At 41.3% G+C, this 19,370-nt stretch overlaps 1 protein-coding gene across 2 annotated transcripts; it reads left to right on the forward strand.

Annotated features, from left to right (window-relative positions):
* The first annotated feature begins 2,662 nt into the window (after nucleotides 1–2,662).
* Nucleotides 2,663–18,307, forward strand: PLP1 (proteolipid protein 1). Of its 2 annotated transcripts, none has more exons than XM_081115337.1 (7): nucleotides 2,663–3,305; nucleotides 11,020–11,206; nucleotides 11,975–12,236; nucleotides 13,308–13,476; nucleotides 13,938–14,011; nucleotides 14,812–14,877; nucleotides 16,208–18,307. In XM_081115337.1, exons 1-7 carry the CDS (start codon nucleotides 3,302–3,304, stop codon nucleotides 16,277–16,279), a joined length of 834 nt encoding a protein of 277 aa, XP_080971463.1. In that variant the 5' UTR covers nucleotides 2,663–3,301; the 3' UTR covers nucleotides 16,280–18,307. The 2 variants fall into 2 exon arrangements, with proteins under 2 accessions (XP_080971463.1, XP_080971464.1); XM_081115338.1 differs by having other exon boundaries at nucleotides 11,975–12,131.
* The last annotated feature ends 1,063 nt before the right edge of the window (nucleotides 18,308–19,370 follow it).

Raw genomic sequence — 19,370 nt, forward strand, 5'->3', positions numbered from 1 at the left:
GCTGTAAGAATAAATCACTTGCCTTCCTAAATTTTTTTCTGAGAGGACATTATCTTGTGGAGGAGAAGCAAAGCCTCAACTCCAGAAACCCAAATGCTGGCAGGTGACCCTTGGCTTTCACTGGTACCATGTCTTCTCTATTCCCCTTTGATGATCTATGTGGGCATAGAGAAGTAGACATGCCCCCAAGTGCTCAAATTGGGCACTTGAGACCTTTTTTAGTTTTCTAAGAGGGATTCACTGGAATTCCTTGAGTTTCATAATTCAGTCTATATATGGAGCAAAGAGAAGCCCCTTGCCTAGTAGCCTTTACAAATCAGGTACTATGGGATCACAGAGCAAAGAATGGAGTTAAAATCCAAGTGTTTTGGACTTGTTTGCAAGAAAGCTGTATAACCAAAGCAAGTTATGATCAAGGGGGCCCAGATCCTCTGGGAACCCTCAGAATTGCATATATCAAGCTGTTTACTGGTTTCAAACAATCCTGCATTGTTCCCACAGGCACAAAGTGCAGGCAGGAGGCTGCCACCAAGAAAGCTGGTAGTGCCCTCTTGAGGAATCCCTGGGCACTGCCAGAGACCCAGCTGGACTCAAGAACATTTTGCTAAGGACACCCAGCAAAACCATTGGAAGTAGAATCACAGAAATTGTGGGGGTGGGTGGTTTAAAAATACCCGTGGGGACCTGGAAAGAAACCCTATGAGGTTTGTGGGAAAAGATCAGGAGAGGGGTGATTAGTGGGTGCTGTGGCAGAGTGTTAGGACTACAGAGTGGCTGCAACACACTAGATTCTGGGCAGCTGGGAATCTTAAGGCACTGAGGACAGTGAGCATGACACAATCATCTGGCTGAGCCCCTTTCTCATACCTGGGCATAAGAACAGGAAGACATGCTCTGTAAAGAAGTGCAGAGAGAGAGAAAAGAAAGAAAAAAGAGAGTGAAACAAATACACAGAGAGAAACATAGACAGAGATGGAGAAACAGAGACACAGAGAGATTGATCCTTGGGGAAAGCACAAAATGTGTAGTAAGGCAATAGAGATGGAGGAAAGAAGAAGAGATATGTGTGTTAGGTGAATGTGGTTGCAAATTTGGTATCTTTGGGTTTATTTGGAACACATTTTTTTTTCTGAGTAGTCCCCAGAGCTGCTGCTGAGAATCCAGGGGCAGATTTATGAGAAGGCTCAGCCTGAGCAATCTCTCTTGCATTCAGGGCTACCTCATCTATTTAAGCTGTGAAAAACCATCTCTTTCATCCCTAAATCAAATGCCCCAAAGTTTGGACTCCTTTCCTTTTGTCATCTGAGGAGCTGAGAGCACACATTTGGGGACTTCTTGCTCTTGGTCCTCCCTCTCCTCCAGGGTCATTTTGACAAGAACCATCCAAACGGTAATCTTTGGCACAATGCTATGCATGACTCAGCTTCCTCAGCAGGCAGAGTCTATGGCTGGAAAGCAGGGCTGGTGTGAGGTCAGGGGTCCTGGGACCTTCTGCCCTGTCATATGACCTTAGTCTCATCTGTTCTGAAAGCTACTTTTATGCTGTTCTATAGTAGGAGCAGCACTTACAGGGATCTTTTCTACTTGGGGCTGGTATAAGAGCAAAGGATCTAGGGTTCTAAGATTCTGAACAAGCCTCAAACAGTACAGGACACAGGTGGACCCACAAGGGCATCTGTAGAAGACTCATCCTTTTTCTAACAGCAGAGAACATTTTTTCTGTTTCTCAGAAACAAGTCTAAGGTCACAGATCAAAGAGAAAACTGTGAGACACAATCTTGCCTTTCTCCCTCCAGAGGAAGAGTCTAGTCTAGAAACTCTGCTCTGCACCCCCTTCCTCTCCTCTCTGACTCCAAGGCAAAGCCATAGGAAAAATTCTGGAAGCCTGTACCTTCTTTCCATGGAGTCTTCCAATAGGTACTCCTCCAGTTATATGCCAAACAGTTTCCTTACAGGCCATCCATGGGAGGATGTAGACCTCAAGTTCAAGAGAACTATGCCTTTCTGAGGTTCCTGAAAGGATAAAGAACAGTATCAAAGAGCCTATATAGACACTGGTTAAGATTCATCTCTTTTAGAAAAACCTTCCTATGCTAATCTAACTTGGCACTCAAATATCTTCATAGTCTTTAAAAACAACTATTTTTTATAAGGCAGGTTTCATATATTAGTCCCATATTTTTGCTGCTTTGCCATTTTTTCTTAGTATTTCTTTCCCTGAGGCAAGCACGATATTTCCTTTCCCCTTCTCTCCACCCTCACTGGCACCTGCTGCTTCAACCCAACCCACACCCTCCCTGCCTCTCACCAGCCTAGTCTCAGGTTTCTGATGATACTATATTCTCAGGATGGGATATTGACCTTCTGGTTCTCAGATAATGTTCCTAACTTTTCTCAAAGTCAATTATCCTCCTTGGAAATCACCCACATACCTAACTCTGACCTATTCTTTAGTCTATTCTGTGAACCTGCACCGGTCTTGTCCCCTCTCTGGGTCTTTGTTATCCTCTCAATAAAATTATACAATGCTAGCCTCCTACTGCTTGTCACAATCTGTTTGTGGAAGCAATAGCTTGTATTTTGTCCTCATTCAGCTGGAGAATTTGGAGGATATTATTTAAAAGACAAATTTTTCTTCTCTATTGTGTTTCTAAAGCTGAGTGGAGTGGGGTGGGTGCTAATTTGCCAAGGAGTGGGGAGAGGGGAAATGTAGACAGGGCCAAGGGCAGCTATGAGTGAGGGTTGCGAGAATTGGAAGGACTCTGGAAGATAGCATCTAAGTTTTTGACCTTGACCCCCTCACCAAAGCTACCGCTTCTGTGGCTTCTGACACTTGTGCTGCCACATCCTATAGCAAATAGATCTAAGTATCAGTTGGAGGCTTCCAGGACCTCTTTTTTAAAAAACTTCCAGCCCCAAACCACATTTCCAGATGTCTCTGCAGCAAAGTAAAATTCCACATAGGCAAGTCTTAGAAAAAAAAAAAGAGAAAGTAAAAGAATTGACAGTGAAAGGCAGAAAAGAGAAGATGGAGCCCTTAAAGAAGGGAGTCTCCCTGAGGAGGTGGGGATAAGTGGAGGAAAAGGGGAGGAGGAGAGGAGGAAAGTGGGCCTGTCTCTTTAAGGGGGTTGGCTGTCAATCAGAAAGCCCTTTTCATTGCTGGAGAAGAGGACAAAGATACTCAGAGAGAAAAAGTAAAGGAACGAAGAAGGAGACTGGAGAGACCAGGATCCTTCCAGCTGAACAAAGCCACAAAGCAGACTAGCCAGCCGGCTACAGTTGGAGTCAGAGTCCCAAAGTCATGGGTGAGTTTAAAAAACTTTAGCATGGAAGATTTAAGCAGGTTCAGGAATATGCAATAGTATTTATGAGTTTGGGTTTTGGGGGCTTTCAATGGTTTAAATGAGTTGTGCTTTGGCACTTGTTTTGTTTTGTGTTTTTTTAAATTAAATTCCTTAGCACCCAATTAGATGAACTCTGTCTCTGCTGTATTGAGATTGATGCTTTATTGCCAAATAATTCCAGCAGCACGTGGACATTCCCACAGATCCTTAGAGAGAGTGCCCAATGGGCTGGATGTGGTCATGTGTATTCCTACCTTCTCACTTCCTTCTACCTTCTCTTTTCCCTTGGTTCCTGGGTTCTGGTAATGACCAGGTCAGCTGATATCCCTGGCTCTTCTGGGGGAAAAATTCTTGTTGGGTACCCTTCAGATGTACTAAATAACTGCTTGCTTCATACAAAATGAACCATATTTGGCTATAGTGGGAAATTGGAGATTGAGGCAAGATGGATTTAGGATTGGACATGGCCAAGGAGGTAAATCTTAAGTTCAGAAAATAAAGTCTTCAGTGGCTTTACTATGGGGAATGGATATGAATAGGTGTGTGTGTATGTGTGTGTGAATGCACAAGCATGTATGGTTGGCCATGTTTAGCAAATATCACAGACTTAGCCTTCCTGAAGACATACCTCAAACTCTAAATTCCTCTATGACAAGGAGGCTTCTGGGACCTTAGGACTCTGATTGACTTGGTTGAGTACCAAGGGCTTCTCCAGGTTTCATGAACAAAGAGAGAAGTGAGGAGGTCTTGTCTCTGGCAGTGTCTACTCAGAGCAAGGTATGACACAGGTGCCACAGATAAATGTAGACATTCCCTAAATGTGTCAAAAGCTTGAATGCAGCATAAGTAAAATGAGAATCGATTGCCCTGTGTATTCACCATCAATGTAGTACCCAGAAGATTCCAGCAACACCCAGGCAGATAGGTTTTCAACTCTATTAAGCTGTGTCAGCTTCTAGGTTATTTTATCCTGAAACATCAAGAAAGCTCTTTTCAGCATGTATTCAGTTAGGATAATTAAGAGGGCATATCACTGAATTAGAAGTAAATACAATCAAGTTTAAATCCCAGATCTGCCATATATATAAGCTTCATGACTTTGGGTAGGTCATTGTGAATTATCACTTTTTCATGTGGAAAATGGGAATCACAATAACTGTTTTGTATACTTTCAAGGTTGTGAAAATCAAGTAATAGTGATGTGAAAGTCCTTTGAAAATGGACAAGCTGTGTATCCATTATAGATCATCATAATGATACCCATACCCATTATTATACAATAGCTCATGTACAGGATGACTTATGTTTTCCAAAATGGTTGGTTTTTCTGTTTCTGCACTTTGTGTAGTTGGGTAAGAATCATTTGATCAATTGAATGTGGCCAGGTAAAAGGTGAATGTTGAAGAAACTCAATTCTTGCCCAAGGTAATATTGGAAAACTTACCTGATATCATGGAAGCTGTTTGTGTAGGCTGTGATTTAAAAATGGAGAGGGGGTAAAGAAGGGTACTGAATATTACTTCCTCAGGGGATGAAAGTGTGTGGCTGTTTAACAATTTGGAAAGTAAATTGTTAAATTTACTTTGTCAGTGCTAATAGATGAATTATATCATGAAATCTGTAGTTGGAAGGAACTTTAGAAGCTGTCTGAGCCACATCTTAATGCAGTAGTCCCTTTTACAACAGCCAATTAAATAATCCTACAGCATCTTCTTTTTTAAAAATATTTTATTGATTTTTTACAGAGAGGAAGGGAGAGAGATAGAGAGAAACATCGATGGGAGAGAAACATCGATCAGCTGCCTCCTGCACATCTCCTAATGGGGATGTGCCCGCAACCCAGGTAGGTACATGCCCTTGACCGGAATCGAACCTGGGACCTTTCAATCCGCAGGCCGACGCTCTATCCACTGAGCCAAACCGGTTTCGGCCTACAGCCTCTTCTTAATCACCTCCAGGAACAGGGACCTCACTACCTCAACCATATAAATCCTGTAGGATTGGAAGCTTTCTTTCACGATTAAGAGGAACATTGAACCCAGTAGTGTCTGCACAAAAGGTTTATGGGGGAAATGGTAGTTCTTTAAACCTTGTCCCAATTTTGGAGGAGGATATTCCAAATGAATCTTTGGGATAACAATGGAACCAGAAAAGAGCCCAAGAGCAGTAGCTGATTATTCTCTGCTCAGTAATACAATGCCATTACTGAACAGCAAAACATTGGCTACTGTACATCTGTTGTCTGAGAAAGTGGCTGTAACCCTGGTAACCAGACTGTGATGTTTCCTTCCAAAGGTGGCTGTTTGCTGAGCAGTGTAGTTTTGGCTGGCTCAGAGTGAGTGGGTGTAACTTAAGCAAAAAAAGTGGAGGCAGAGCAGGGGTCCAGTTTTACAAAATGTCTGAAGACTAACTGAACCCCACCCTGATTCCAAGAATGCTGCAAGAATGCCAGGAGCTAAAAAGAAACCAGATCCAAACCAGCATATTCACTTACTCTTCTTAGAGACACTTACTGAAATGATCACAGATAGCATTACACACCCCACTCCTCACCTTGGTCCTACAGAGCCAGAGGAGCTCTTAGAGAGCCAGGCAGATGTAAAAATCTTCTCTGCTTCAAGGGGCTTTCATCTTGGCTCTGCGCTAGGAGAGCCAGTTTACTCAACAGCCCGACAATTAGACCTATTCTCTCAAAGCTATATAAGTAGTAACAAAGCTCAAGAAACCCCTGGGATATGGGTTGGAAGGGAAATATAGTCTTCAAACCCATCAAGGCAGACCCCAGCCAGTGACATCTTTTTTCTCTTGTTGATTTTTTGTGTATTATCCTGAAGCCCTGAAACCCATCATCAGGGTATAGTTCTTAATCTTGAAAGAAAGCAACAGTAAAAACACCCTCCCTGCTCATAGAAATTCAGGTCCAGGGAAGATCTAGTCAGGGTAGTGACATGATCAGGAAAGGTCACATCAGTAATGGCAGGCAAACAGAGCAGCTTTTCCATCCCTTTCCACTGTCAGGGCCTAGCCAATGCTAAACTTACATCAAAAGCTCAGCAAGTACTGATGGATGAATTCCTCCTTGGCTATTTTTAAGTGGTCTTAAGAGTGTTCTCTTACTCTGTGCTGGTCTCTGAGCTCTCTTCCAGGATGGACTCTGAAAAAGAGTCAATGATATCCCAAGGAAGACAACAGAGTTCCCCAGATCAGATTTACAATACAACCAATAAGAGAGGAAAAATTGATAGGAGACTGACCTAAGGAATAAGGTATGGAAACTGTAGTCTCTTAGCTTAGTGTCAGTTGCTTCTTTTTCACCTTCCCATATGTGGGCAAGATGAAGAGAGTGTCATGGATAGAGTTTAACAATAAAGCTTCTACTCCAGCCTCCTAATGTTTGGGCATAAATTGGTTGTGTGTGTGTGTGTGTGTGTGTGTGTGTGTGTGTGTGTGTGTTTTGGGAAACAAGGTGGTCCAGATGCTGTTGCCATGGTAATAGTAATACCTGTTCAAAGAGGAGGCTGAGATTTCTTTTGATTTAACTCTGTCCATATGCCTTGTCTATTTAGTAGGCTTGAATTGTCATGCCCCATGATTGCAGGGCCCCTTTCCAGCCTTTAAATGTGGTATAAGTGTTGATTTCATGTAGGAAAGACAAGATTATAGGCAGGGCCTTGTCTGACCAGGATAAGGCCAGAAGCAAAAGTCTTTGCCACTAGTACTTCCTACTGATTGTTGCTTTATTTCTAGAACCCACCCCCTGATCCCCATCCATCCCCAGTACCAGTCACGGCTGCTCTAGCATCTTGGCCCTGTAAACTGCTTATAGACCCTGATCAAGGAGGCCTCTGTTCATGGGGGTGAGTTTAAGGGGTGGGTTCTGGGAGGAGGGTAAGTGCAGATTAGAGACCTAGGGAGATAGGGCCAGTTTTTTACTCAATGAGCCTGCCTGTTGTTTAGTTCAATTGTATAGGGTTCTATCTCTCCCTTTGTCAGCTGGATTCAAGGGACAGGCTGGGCTTGTGCAAAGCACAATTGGTCTCTTTCTACCATCGCTTTCGATGAGGCCCTTCCTCTCCTCCCTTTGATGAGTTCCCAGATTCACACTGAATTACCATCATGGAGCTGGTCCTTGAGGCGTGCCCAGGGCATGGGAAAGAAAGGAGGGCTTGGGAACTCTTGACTCCTGCTTAAAGAGACAGCATCAGGGTCAATACAGTCTTTTGGATGGACATGGACCTGAATAAGAGTCACAATAGTGTTGTCAACCCTTTTTCAGACTCCTTCGAAGAGCATTGGTGAGAAGGGCTTAAAGTTCTATCACAGATTGATTATACTAGTTTTGGGAGTTTGCAGATCAATCTAGATAACAATGAATATTTCCCCTTTGCTTACATTTTGCTCACAGGGTTTGATTATATACATTTTAACATAAGATGATAGGTAGCTTTAGTCTTTGATTCACAGACATAAGTTTGTTTTCTCCAACAAGACTGAAAGGATATTGAAGAAAGTGACTGGGCCTTATAATTCCATTTTGTGTCTCATAGGATCTAGGTAACTGCTACTGTGCTTAATAACTGTACTGAATCTACATAAACAGAAATGAAAGGAAAACACTGGGTGTGGGTCGTTATTTTTCTCTATGGCCTCTAGTCAAAATTAGTTGGTTTAATCAGACTGAGTTGCATTGGATAATATTATTACTATATATTTTTTATGCTAACTCTACTATGTTGCAGAGTGTACTTACCCTGGAAAATGTGAGACTGTCTCTTGAGAAAGACAAGGAACTTCTCCAGAATTCCTCACAGCTTTCCTGAATCACATCAATACCTTTCCAACCATGAAGGATTCTGAAATGGAGAGCCTATAGCTTTAGGCTCTTGTTCCCACATTCCCATGGACATTCCTTGGGGTGTGAAAAATGAAAGTGTACCAATGGACCCTTTTCAGAATATTTTGATTGTCAACTACTTTGATGAAGACAAAATTTCTTGCATGTTCTGAGTTTTTCCCAGTTGGAACCCAAAATTTGATTTTTTCACTTGGACAGATTGACAAACTCTTCACTTATGATGAACTTAAATACCCCCAGAACAAACACTTCTTTTCAGTTGTGAAGATATGGACATCTGATGCTTGTGCCAATATTGTTGAACTGTTTATAGCTCAACAATGATAGATTTATCTAGAGCCATTTATATTTCTGACTCCATGGTAGAGACTCATTAAAACCTATGTCCTTTTTGCCCCTTGTTGAGTGCCAGTAGATCAGAAAAGGTCTTACTAAGTTATCTGAGCTCCAAAAAAACATGAAAAATGGATGTGAAAAGGAAGAATATCAGTTAGTGATTCAGAGTTGCTCCCAAGATTTAGCCCTTTATCACCCAGTAAGAACAGTACATATGATACTCGCTGGTTAGGTGGAGATGACCAAGGGATCATCTAAAGAGGATTTTACGACACACTAAAGAGGATTTTCCTTCATCTTTACAACACTAGAGTGGGCATCAGCTAAAACTTAGAGTAGAATTCTCTGGTTAGCAAGAGTTCAAGTTCTTCCATCCCTGATCACACCTGCACCACCATTTAGCTCTTCCCAGGGTAAAAAAGCTGGGGTGAGTGAGTGGGCACAGGATAGTCACTTGCTAGGATGGATGGCTCTCCTTACTCTAAACAAACAGTTCTGCCATTGTTCTCTGGGCATGACCCCCTCCCCACCCCCAGGCCTATGGGCCCCTACAGAATACCAATGAGGCTCCTAAGATCTCTGGGAGAAACAAGGCTTCTTTGTTTGGGGGAGCTATGGAGGGCTCTGTCCAAGCCCTGACCCTGTGCTAGGGAGAGAGGGAACAGTGGGGTCACTGATCTTCCCCTCCCCCACCCCCAGGCTTCAGAGAACTTCTTTACTAGAAGACTCTAAGAGTTTGGGGGTGGAGAAGAGTCGGATAGACAGAGAAGGAAAATGGCAGCACTGTTTATTTCCAAGCTCCTTTTCTTGACTTACAATATGCATCTAGTATCTTAACCTGCTGTGAAATTTCTGGAATGTTTCCTAAGAATATGATCAATTTCAAATGTGTTTTTCTTTTGGTATACACATGCATATGTGTTCATATTTGCATGTATGCGTGTGTGTGTGTGTGTGTGTGTGTGTGTGTGTGTATGCCACAGGCTCACTTTGATGAGACACTCTTACCGGGCACTATTGTAAAATTCACGCTAAGTAAACTCTGACTTCACTTATGGCATCACAGCTACAGATTGCATCCAATAGAGGCCAAGTTTCCTGACAACGATTCTTGGAAAAGAAATTCAGTTCTGCTGCAAATGTCAACTACTTGCTTTGCTTAGCTTGAGCTTCCATGCCTAATCTCTGGTGTGAAAAATAAGAATCTTTGAGGAAGAGGCTCTTTGAGGACTAAGGAAGGGCTGTCATTTTAGGGGCTGGTGGGTGTAGGACTCACTCATTTTGTGGCTCTGAGATCAGATAAATGCGTCTATCTCAATTTTTCCATGATAGAGATTATTTAGTCTTTCAGAAAATGTTCACATTGATGTAATTCTGCCATCAAAATCACCAGATGGTTAAGCACTCAGGGCTAAAAAGAAGCTGTACTGGTATTAATAGGGTTGGGCAAATGACTTCTCTAGTCCCTGGTACCTGGTATGGACAAGTGAGGTTTGCATGAAAATCCAAACCTAAAAATTAATACAATTTACTTTCTTTTTGTAAGAAGTCCCAACATGCTCTTCTAAAATAACACTTTTCAGCACACTTGCTGATTATTTGTGTGTGTGTGTGTGTATACACAAATAATTCATATCTATAATAATAAAAACATAATATGCTAATTAGACCAGACAGCTGAACTACCTTCCGGATGTCTTTCTGGACAACCTTCTGGATGAAGCCGGAGCTGTGAGGGCCAAGGCAGCCGCCAGCTGCGAAGGCCAAGCCCCTTGCATGAATTTCATGCATTGGGCCTCTAGTATACATATAATATATAAAAATGTAAAATAATTCATATATCATATATATACATATGATATGATATATGAACAGATATATAAAATCTGTGTGTATATTTGTATATTATGTATGTATACATATAAAGAACTCTTTTCTAAAGAGATTCACATTTTTATTCCTTGTACCTTTTGGGGATCAGGCCAAGAGGCCAGAGGGAGCCATCCTCGCCCAAACTCATTCTTCTCAGTAAACAAGATTCCCATATGACTGAATCTGTCGTTTATGTCTTCACATCTCACATAACACCTAGCACAATGCTAGGCACATAGTAGGTACTCCATAAGAGTTGATGGATGACTAAAACAAACAAATAAGAATGATAAGAGAGGAGAGAATGATTGCATAATCTCTCTGGGTTGCTACTTGAATTATTGATTATTAATACCCCCCCCCCCCCACACACACACACAAATTCTGGGAATTAAAAGAGAGGACTTATTTTCAAGAATGGAACAAAGTATGTTTCTGGGTTCAATCTCACATTCCAGAAGCCTAAAGTTCTAGACTCTCCTGATTTTGGACTCCTGGTTAACACTTCATCCATGCATGCGAGCACAGAGCATGATTGGTCTGGCAGAGAGGTAAGAGTGGCATTACCTTCCTATTGTACATTCCTGATTGCTTCCCCTTCTTCTTCCCCAGGTTTGTTAGAGTGCTGTGCAAGATGTCTCGTAGGGGCCCCCTTTGCCTCCCTGGTGGCCACTGGATTGTGTTTCTTTGGGGTGGCACTATTCTGTGGCTGTGGACATGAAGCCCTCACTGGTACAGAAAAACTAATTGAGACCTATTTCTCCAAAAACTACCAGGACTATGAGTATCTCATCAATGTGTAAGTACCTGTCATCCCATAAAAACCCTTCTCTTTTTCTCTCCATCTTGGAGATATAGAACTCATACTTAGTGACAAGTAAGGGATTAGTGTGGCACCAGAAAGGATTCCTGAGTCTTTCCTCTCTGTGCTGATTCCACCTATGCCACAACTCCACATCTGAACCCCTAAATAAGGGAAAAGTGCCAAGTTCATAAAGTAGGGGTCTACCTGTTAGCCCATCTCCTAGCCCTTGTTTTCTTCCATGCATTCTAACTTTTGCTCAGTAGGGTTAACATTGACTGAGTTGGAGCTTCCAAAGTGGTAGGTATAGAGAATTTGGGGGAGGTAAAATGACTGAACAAAGTCGGGCCACTGCTCTTGGTTTGACACACCACTTGAGTCTGCACATACCCAGTCCTAGCTTCTCTTATTCCTAGAGCTAGTTAGACTCCTGTTTCCTCATCACTTTTCTTGTCCAACTTCTCTCTCTTCTGAAGGAGCATCTTTGAAAGGTCAGGCAAAGGAGTCTAGGGCTCTGGTTGTTCAGGTCACAAGGTGGGCAAGGTGTGCATCGAAGAGCATGTGCTTCTGGCTGCACATTCCCTATCTTCCTTTACTTCAATCCAGACAAGGTGGAAGCATGGAGATGGAAATTTGTGATCCCTCTAAAGACTTCCTAATCTTGTTTAAGTGCTCACTTAAGTGTCCATCTCACTTATGCAGGAAGGGAACTAGTTCCTCAGTTAATAAGATTCTCTGGTCTCATTTGTCTATCTGTTAATGCAGGATCCATGCCTTCCAGTATGTCATCTATGGAACTGCCTCTTTCTTCTTCCTTTATGGGGCCCTCCTGCTGGCTGAGGGCTTCTACACCACCGGCGCAGTCAGGCAGATCTTTGGCGACTACAAGACCACCATCTGCGGCAAGGGCCTCAGTGCAACGGTAACAGGGGGCCAGAAGGGGAGGGGTTCCAGAGGCCAACATCAAGCTCATTCTTTGGAGCGGGTGTGTCATTGTTTGGGAAAATGGCTAGGACATCCCGACAAGGTGATCATCCTCAGGATTTTGTGGCAATAACAAGGGGTGGGGGACAATGGGGCGTGAGTCTGTGGCCTCACCCTCACCCAAGGCTGGGAACTTTCTAGGTGCCTGGCCTTTTAGTGAGGAAGTGATGGCTACAGCCGAACGAGGTCAGGAAGAACGTGGTGCCCAGCTGGCTTAGCTTCACCTTTGAAAAGTTCCCTAGAAAATTTCATCTCAAAATGAAAAGCATGAGTTTTGTGGGATATTTTATACAATCAGACCATTTCTAAGCCATCTGTTGATCCCTTTACTCCCCTCCTAGGAGGGACCACAACAAGAGATCTGACTACTCAAGAGTCTACAATGCTACCCATAGAACTGAAATGTAGGTAGCTAATCTTAGAGGGGGGTGGATCATGGAAATTAAATAATTGACTCCAAGGTGGAATTCACAATATTCTGGGATCCTACACTGTTGGAGGTCCCAGAGGGAACTAGGATAAATCTACATATTTACCGCTACATCTTTGACTGGGGACTATTCATGTTTCTACTGAGGCACACATTGGTTTTCAGCCTCTAGAGTTAAAGGTTCCTTTGGGGGCTAAACATCTGTGGGTTGTGGTGATGTCTTTTGTGGCCAGCAGTTGGCTTAGAAAGGTGCTGTTTTTTTTAATCTGAAATTTAAATCTCCTATTGGCTTTGTTTAATGACTAGGGATCAAAAGTTCTGTGACAAGAAACTTTTCTAAGCTCAGCCTAAGGCAAGAAATGGCACGACTTTCTTTCAAGATCTATTTTGATTTTTTCACACCTTATCTGCCCAACAAATCTCCTGAAGCTTCTCTAACCCAGGGATCCTTCTCACTCCAATCCCCACCCATTCCTGCCAACCTCTGTCACACTCAGGGCCAGTTCTCTAGTAGATACTGCCAATGACATTTGGCAGAGATGCCCTGCTTACTAATTTCATATAGTGGAGATCTCTGGAATCTGGTTCCATTTCTGGCACATACCACTCCAGGATCTCCCAGTTTGTGTTTCAATGTCTACAGGCTAATGCTCATTTCTAATCACACCATGTCAATTGTTTTAGTTTGTTGGCATCACCTATGCCCTGACCATTGTGTGGCTACTGGTGTTTGCCTGTTCTGCTGTGCCTGTCTACATTTACTTCAACACCTGGACCACCTGCCAGTCTATTGCCTTCCCCAGCAAGACCTCTGCCAGTATAGGCAGTCTATGTGCTGATGCCAGAATGTATGGTGAGTTAGTGCATGGGTGTCTTGGCTTCTCAACCCCCTTATGGAAGTGTATTAATTTAGTTTTTTATTTAGGGTAAGGAGGGTGATAATTATGGGGGGAAATAAGAGGGATGCCTAGACCTTAGTTTATTAAACCCTCGCCACTGAAACTAGAGAGATGTCTTCCCTTCGAAAGAAACTTCTTGGAAGTGGGGGAAGATTTCTTGACTGTACACACTGCTCTACCCTATTTGACTGCTATTCTCAGCAGTACATTTCAATAACAAATACAAGATTTCACAACTGTTCAATACCACCTTCTATTTTTTGGTAAATCTTTAGAAAAGAGGATCCTAATTGTTATTAGGATCAAATTTTCAGCCAGGATGGTTAAAGATGGAAGAAAGACTCTGCAGGAAAGTCACCATGTAGCCCTACAAGCCCATGAAGCTCACCTTAGTTGATTTGTGTATCTTACTTAGGTGTTCTCCCATGGAATGCTTTCCCTGGCAAGGTGTGTGGCTCTAACCTTCTGTCCATCTGCAAAACAGCTGAGGTAAGTGATCCAATTGGGTTACTTTACAGTGGAATGGCTAGTACCATACAAGTTCCTTCCCACGGCCTTTAATTTTAACGACCACAGTTTCTCTTGCTCGATTTTGAGTTGGCAAATTGTTTTCTACAAAATATTGATTTAATGTGCCTGAGCCAATGAGCATAGGTGGTAAAATATGTATGTTCCATAGAGCTGCATAGAAAGCCTTCTATTTCAAGACTTCTTCCCTTAAAAGAGAAATTTGTAACTTTAGGTATAGATAGAGCTTAATGGTAAAATCTCCCAAATGGAAATTTTTATTCTTTTAGTTAAAAACCATATAAAGAAAATGGGTTGTGCACAGAAATATTCATGGGTTTTACAAAAACACTTTCAGTTTGGAATTTCTCAATCTCCAATGTGAAGTAAAAACAGTACATTTGAAGAAGGAAAACATTGTATTGAGACAGGTTATTGTACACAAATGAATCAAAGGATTAAAAGTAATTCTGAGGAAGAAGGTGGGGAATAATTTCTTTGAAAACAACATGTTGATTTTAAATTTTGTGACCCTGGGCACAATGATAAGAAACCAGTTGATTAAAATATTTTTATGAGTGTTTTATGAGTATTCTGTGTTCTGAGTATTATGGTGTACATTTAGGAATGGAAGGCTTACACTCAAGGAAGTGACAACTTAGTGATGCATAATTAACACACAAAGATATCAGCACATATTCAGAAAGCTGTGCTTATGATCTATAGCAGAGCATATTTTTGCTGTTGCAAGAAATAGTTCTTCCTTTTGCACTTTCTTGTAGTTCCAAATGACCTTCCACCTGTTCATTGCTGCATTTGTGGGGGCTGCAGCCACACTGGTTTCACTGGTAAGTTGCCTTTGGATTATCTTGGCCAATAAATGGTCCTGGGATAGCTGGTGTTCAGCTATGCTGCAAGGCAAAAAGATAGATTCCTTCTAACCTTGAAATGCTGGAGAGAAGCTACTAGGAAGTGTAGAGACTGTATATCTCTACTTTGGTTGGCAAGGCATAAAAACTTCAGAAATTAGCCAGGGACAAGAAAAGTGGTATGAGGGAAGAGGAGGTAATAGATTCATAGATAAGAATTATAATATTTGGCATTTACAGAGCATGTAATATTGCCAAATGCTTTGCAATCCTATATTACAGTTAATTCTCAACACATCCTGGTCAGATCAGTTTCAAGAACACTGAAATATTACTAAAAATAATATTCTAAAGCCTGGAATTCTATATACTATGACTCTATCTTGTACACTTTCCAAGGGATTTAGTTATGCTCCTGAAAATATGGGAAGGATTCTCTGACAGTATGGGAACTGTTATTGCTATAATGTGATTCTATGTCCCAAGTTCCGTTGTTGGTGTTACAACACAGTGTTAATGTAGTGCATTCACAGTTCACGTTAAAAACCTAGGGCAATGAAGGGTGAGGCAATTTATCTGAAGTCATTGAATAAGTGGTGAATGTGCAAGGATAAGCTCACAGAACTCCTGGCCCTTATTGCTGAGGTTTTTATAAAGTCTAGTTGTTTCTCATTTTGTAAAATAAATTGATGCACTGGTGGGCTGTGTTGCACAGTGTGGCTGTGTGTCTGCAGCAAGCCCTCTATGATTCCAGGTCACTCAGACATGAAAGTAAGATGATGGCAGACCTATGTATCATTTACTTTTCCCTCAAGAAAAGTCAGTGCTAGGCCAAGCATAGTGTGGAATAAATCAGGCTGAGTTGGTTCTCTGTACCTGGGACATTAGAAGAAAATGTTTCAGAAAGGACTTCTAGTCAAGTATTTAGGACAAAAGCCTGGGACATGCTGCTTTTTATAGAACAGGGATTTTTCCTTTATTTAGCTATGATTTTATTTTATCACTTCTTTTTAAAAAAATGTATTTCGATTGATTTCAGAGAGGAAGGGCGAGATAGAAACATCAATAATGAGAGAGAATCACTGATCGGCTGCCTCCTGCATGCCTCCAACTAGGGATCCAGCCCACAACCCGGGCATGTGCCCTGACTGGGAATCGAACCGGTGACCTCCTGTTTTATATGTTGATACTCAACCACTGAGCCACCACGGGTGTACTATTTCATCACGTCTTCATTCCCAAAAGGACTGGAGGAGAGAGAAAGCTCCCTTTTCTACTCTTACTCATATTCTCTCTCTGTTCCTTACAGCTCACCTTCATGATTGCTGCCACTTACAACTTTGCTGTCCTTAAACTCATGGGCCGAGGCACCAAGTTCTGATCGCCTGTAGAAACTTCCCTTTCTCTAACAGCAAGGCTCTAACCACACAGCCTACAGTGCTGTGTCTCCCATGTTAACTCTTTGCCTTTACCACTGACTGGCCCTCTTCTTACTTGATGAGTGTAACAAGAAAGGAGAGTCTTGTGGTGATTGATGTCTCTCTGTGGACTCTCCCCTCTTATGTTCCTTTTTTAGTCATTTTGCTTCACAGCTGTTTCCTGCTAGAAATGGGAAATGCTTAAGATGGTGACTCCACCACTACAAGTCACAAAGAAATGGAGGCTCTACTTCAACTTTCAAGCATCTTCTGAGGACCAGGGAGTGTTTTCTTCTCAAAGGGCACTTCCACTGATGGAAACAAAGTGGAAAGAAAGATGCTCAATTAGAGAGCAGGAATGTACCTGGCCCCATTAGATGATAAGGGACCAAATATATTCTCCTTGGTGTGTAAAACAGAGAGCTCAGTCCTGTCTCCCTATTACCACTGAAAATAGAAGACAAAAATGCCAGTAAAACAATAAGAGCATTTGCCCAAATCTACCTATTGCAGCTGGGAGAAGGGGGTCAAAGCAAGGATCTTTCACCCATAGAAAGAGAGCACTGACCCCCAATAGCGAAGGACTATTTAAGCCCTAACTCAGCCAACCTTACTTACAGCATAAGGGAGCATAGTGTCTGTACAGACAGAGGGGGCACCTGGCCTTACACCTCGTTAAAGAAGAGAAACAGGGTGTTGTCAGCATTTTCTCATTACCTTCTCCTTGAGAACAGCTACCATGACAACCCTGTGGTTTCCAAAGAGCTGAGAATAGAGAAAAACTAGCTCAGATGAAAAAAGACTGCCTTAAGTAACAGCAGTAGCTGGTGGCTAATGGTGTAAATGGAGCCAGCCCTCTGGTAGACACAGGATAGATAACTCTTTGGATAGCATGTGTTTTTTCTGTTAATTACTTGTGTACTCTGGCCTATGTCATACCTTCACAATGGTGCTCTTCTCATAGGGTATTATCCATTCAGTCATTGTAGGTGATTTGAAGATCTTGATTTGTTTTAGACTGATGCACATTTCACATTTTCCAGTTTGTTTATCACTTGGTCAGGGTTGTATCAGAAAGGTCTGGAGAATGATCCTTTGAATATGATTCTTTAACTAATGAAAATTGGACATTAAACATCACAAATGATATGTAAAATTGGCTAGTTCCATACATGTACTGGAATTTTCTATAAGTTATTCTTCCTTTTGCAGAAACAGATTTGGTGAATTTTAATCTCAATTTGAATAACCTATTATTTTAATAATTAGTTGGTTATTCTTTCTAGCTAGTGGGGGATGATTTAATTTAACAATGTTACCTTGGTGTGTTAAAGAGTCAGATTTAACATACAGGTTATCCTTTCCTGGTATAGATCTCTAAACTGAATACACCTATACAGCTATTCAGTTGGCAAGTTTCCACAGAAAAGAAAAGGTGGAAAGATTTTGAAACCAGGTTTCAGTCTTCCCTTTCTCGTTTATTAACTTTGGGTTAAAATATAAAAGGCTGATTGGTCATTATTGAAGGAAAGGTTTTATGGGTATGACTGTAGGCAGCTCTTTTATTGTAAAGAGTTGTATATTTTTCTCCCAAAGTGGTTTCAGCAATGTTTGAGGTGTAAGATCTTTACAAAAAGACACTTGATATTTGTTTTTAGACCAGTATACCAGATAAGCTTCCAGGCTGCATTGAGGGAGGAGCTGGAAAAAATTCTGTAAGAAACCAATCAAGATCAAGGAAAGTGAAGTAATCCATACCTTGTGTTTTGTTTTGATTTAATAGCATAACAAATAACCAACTCTTCCCTGAAAACCTCCCAGGCATACATACACACATATACACACAAAGAGGGTTAATCAACTGCAAGAGTTTCCTTCATTTCTGATATAGAATTTCAATTTTAACATACATAAAGGATAAACTTTTAGAAACTTATCTTACAAAATGTATTTTATAAAATTAAAGAAATAAAATTAAGAATGTTCTCAAACATTGTGTCCTCTGAGTGAATTGTTCTGTTTAACTCACAATTGAACTTGAATAATTGCATCTTTATTTTGCTTTGTTCAAGGACTTTGTTCATTTTTTTCAGGTTATCCAAGTCATTCTCACAATTCTCTAAAATAGAGTCGATAAATCACTTCTGTTTTTATAGCTGGTGACAATAAGAAATAGAGGCCAAAAAAAATTAATCCAAAAAGTACATTTCTGAGCTTGGACTAGAATTCAGATCTTGATACCAATTCGTTACCTGTTTTAGGGTTTCTTTTCTCCTAAGTTGGGTTTCAGAGTGGTCTGCTAATTCGGAGTCAAACATGGTTACTTTAACAGAATAATAGTGCCCAGCTCTGGTGTCTTTAGAATTATGTTATTGTTAGCTCTTTGAATTTTCCAATGAATCCTTAATGTTTCATACATGAGTAATTCTCATGTATCTGAGAAGTACTGGATGAAAGGTTTAATGTCAAAGCAGAGCAAATATGGTAAGGGCAATATAAATTTAGTTTGTGGCAGGAAAGTATTAAAATGATTAATGACATCTACTACTATGATTGGCCAGCCCACTAGCCCTTGGGACACAGCATTAAATACCCAGCTAGCATTTGGTACTCTTGAATAGTACTCTAATGACCAGCCTAAAGAAAACTGGCTTAAAGTTCACTATAGATTCATTGTCTCATAGTTGCAGCTGGCAAGGAGCATGACTAGAGAGAAACCTAAGGAGCTCCGTTCAAAAATAGTTTCAATTTAATCTCCCGGTTTCTGCTTCATTACAATTAATATTCTGCAAGCAAGTCTGGTTGGATGACTTTAAGACTAAAAGAATAAAAATATGACAAGGACTTATTTTTAGACACTGGCAAACAAGGACACAGCACCGTATTTTAGAGAATTGATTCAGAATGCTATAGAGTGAATGTATTTTTGCCTCAGAACAGCAGAAAGCCAGTTCCCAAGAAAGCTGTGTTTGTCTGCCATTATTTGGCTCTGCCCTCTGGGACTGATCTATAGATGAAGTTTCCAGGCTCTCAGAAGCTGAGAGCATCTCCAGT

Source organism: Myotis nattereri (assembly GCF_964212035.1).
Source record: "Myotis nattereri genome assembly, chromosome: X".
NCBI classification, from domain to species: domain Eukaryota; kingdom Metazoa; phylum Chordata; class Mammalia; order Chiroptera; family Vespertilionidae; genus Myotis; species Myotis nattereri.

Excerpts from the sequence above, each read along its gene's own strand:
- PLP1 (XM_081115337.1), top strand. Across the intron at positions 13,477-13,937 it reads TGCTGATGCCAGAATGTATG|GTGTTCTCCCATGGAATGCT; the intron begins GTGAGTTAGTGC and ends TATCTTACTTAG. Across the intron at positions 14,878-16,207 it reads CAGCCACACTGGTTTCACTG|CTCACCTTCATGATTGCTGC; the intron begins GTAAGTTGCCTT and ends TGTTCCTTACAG.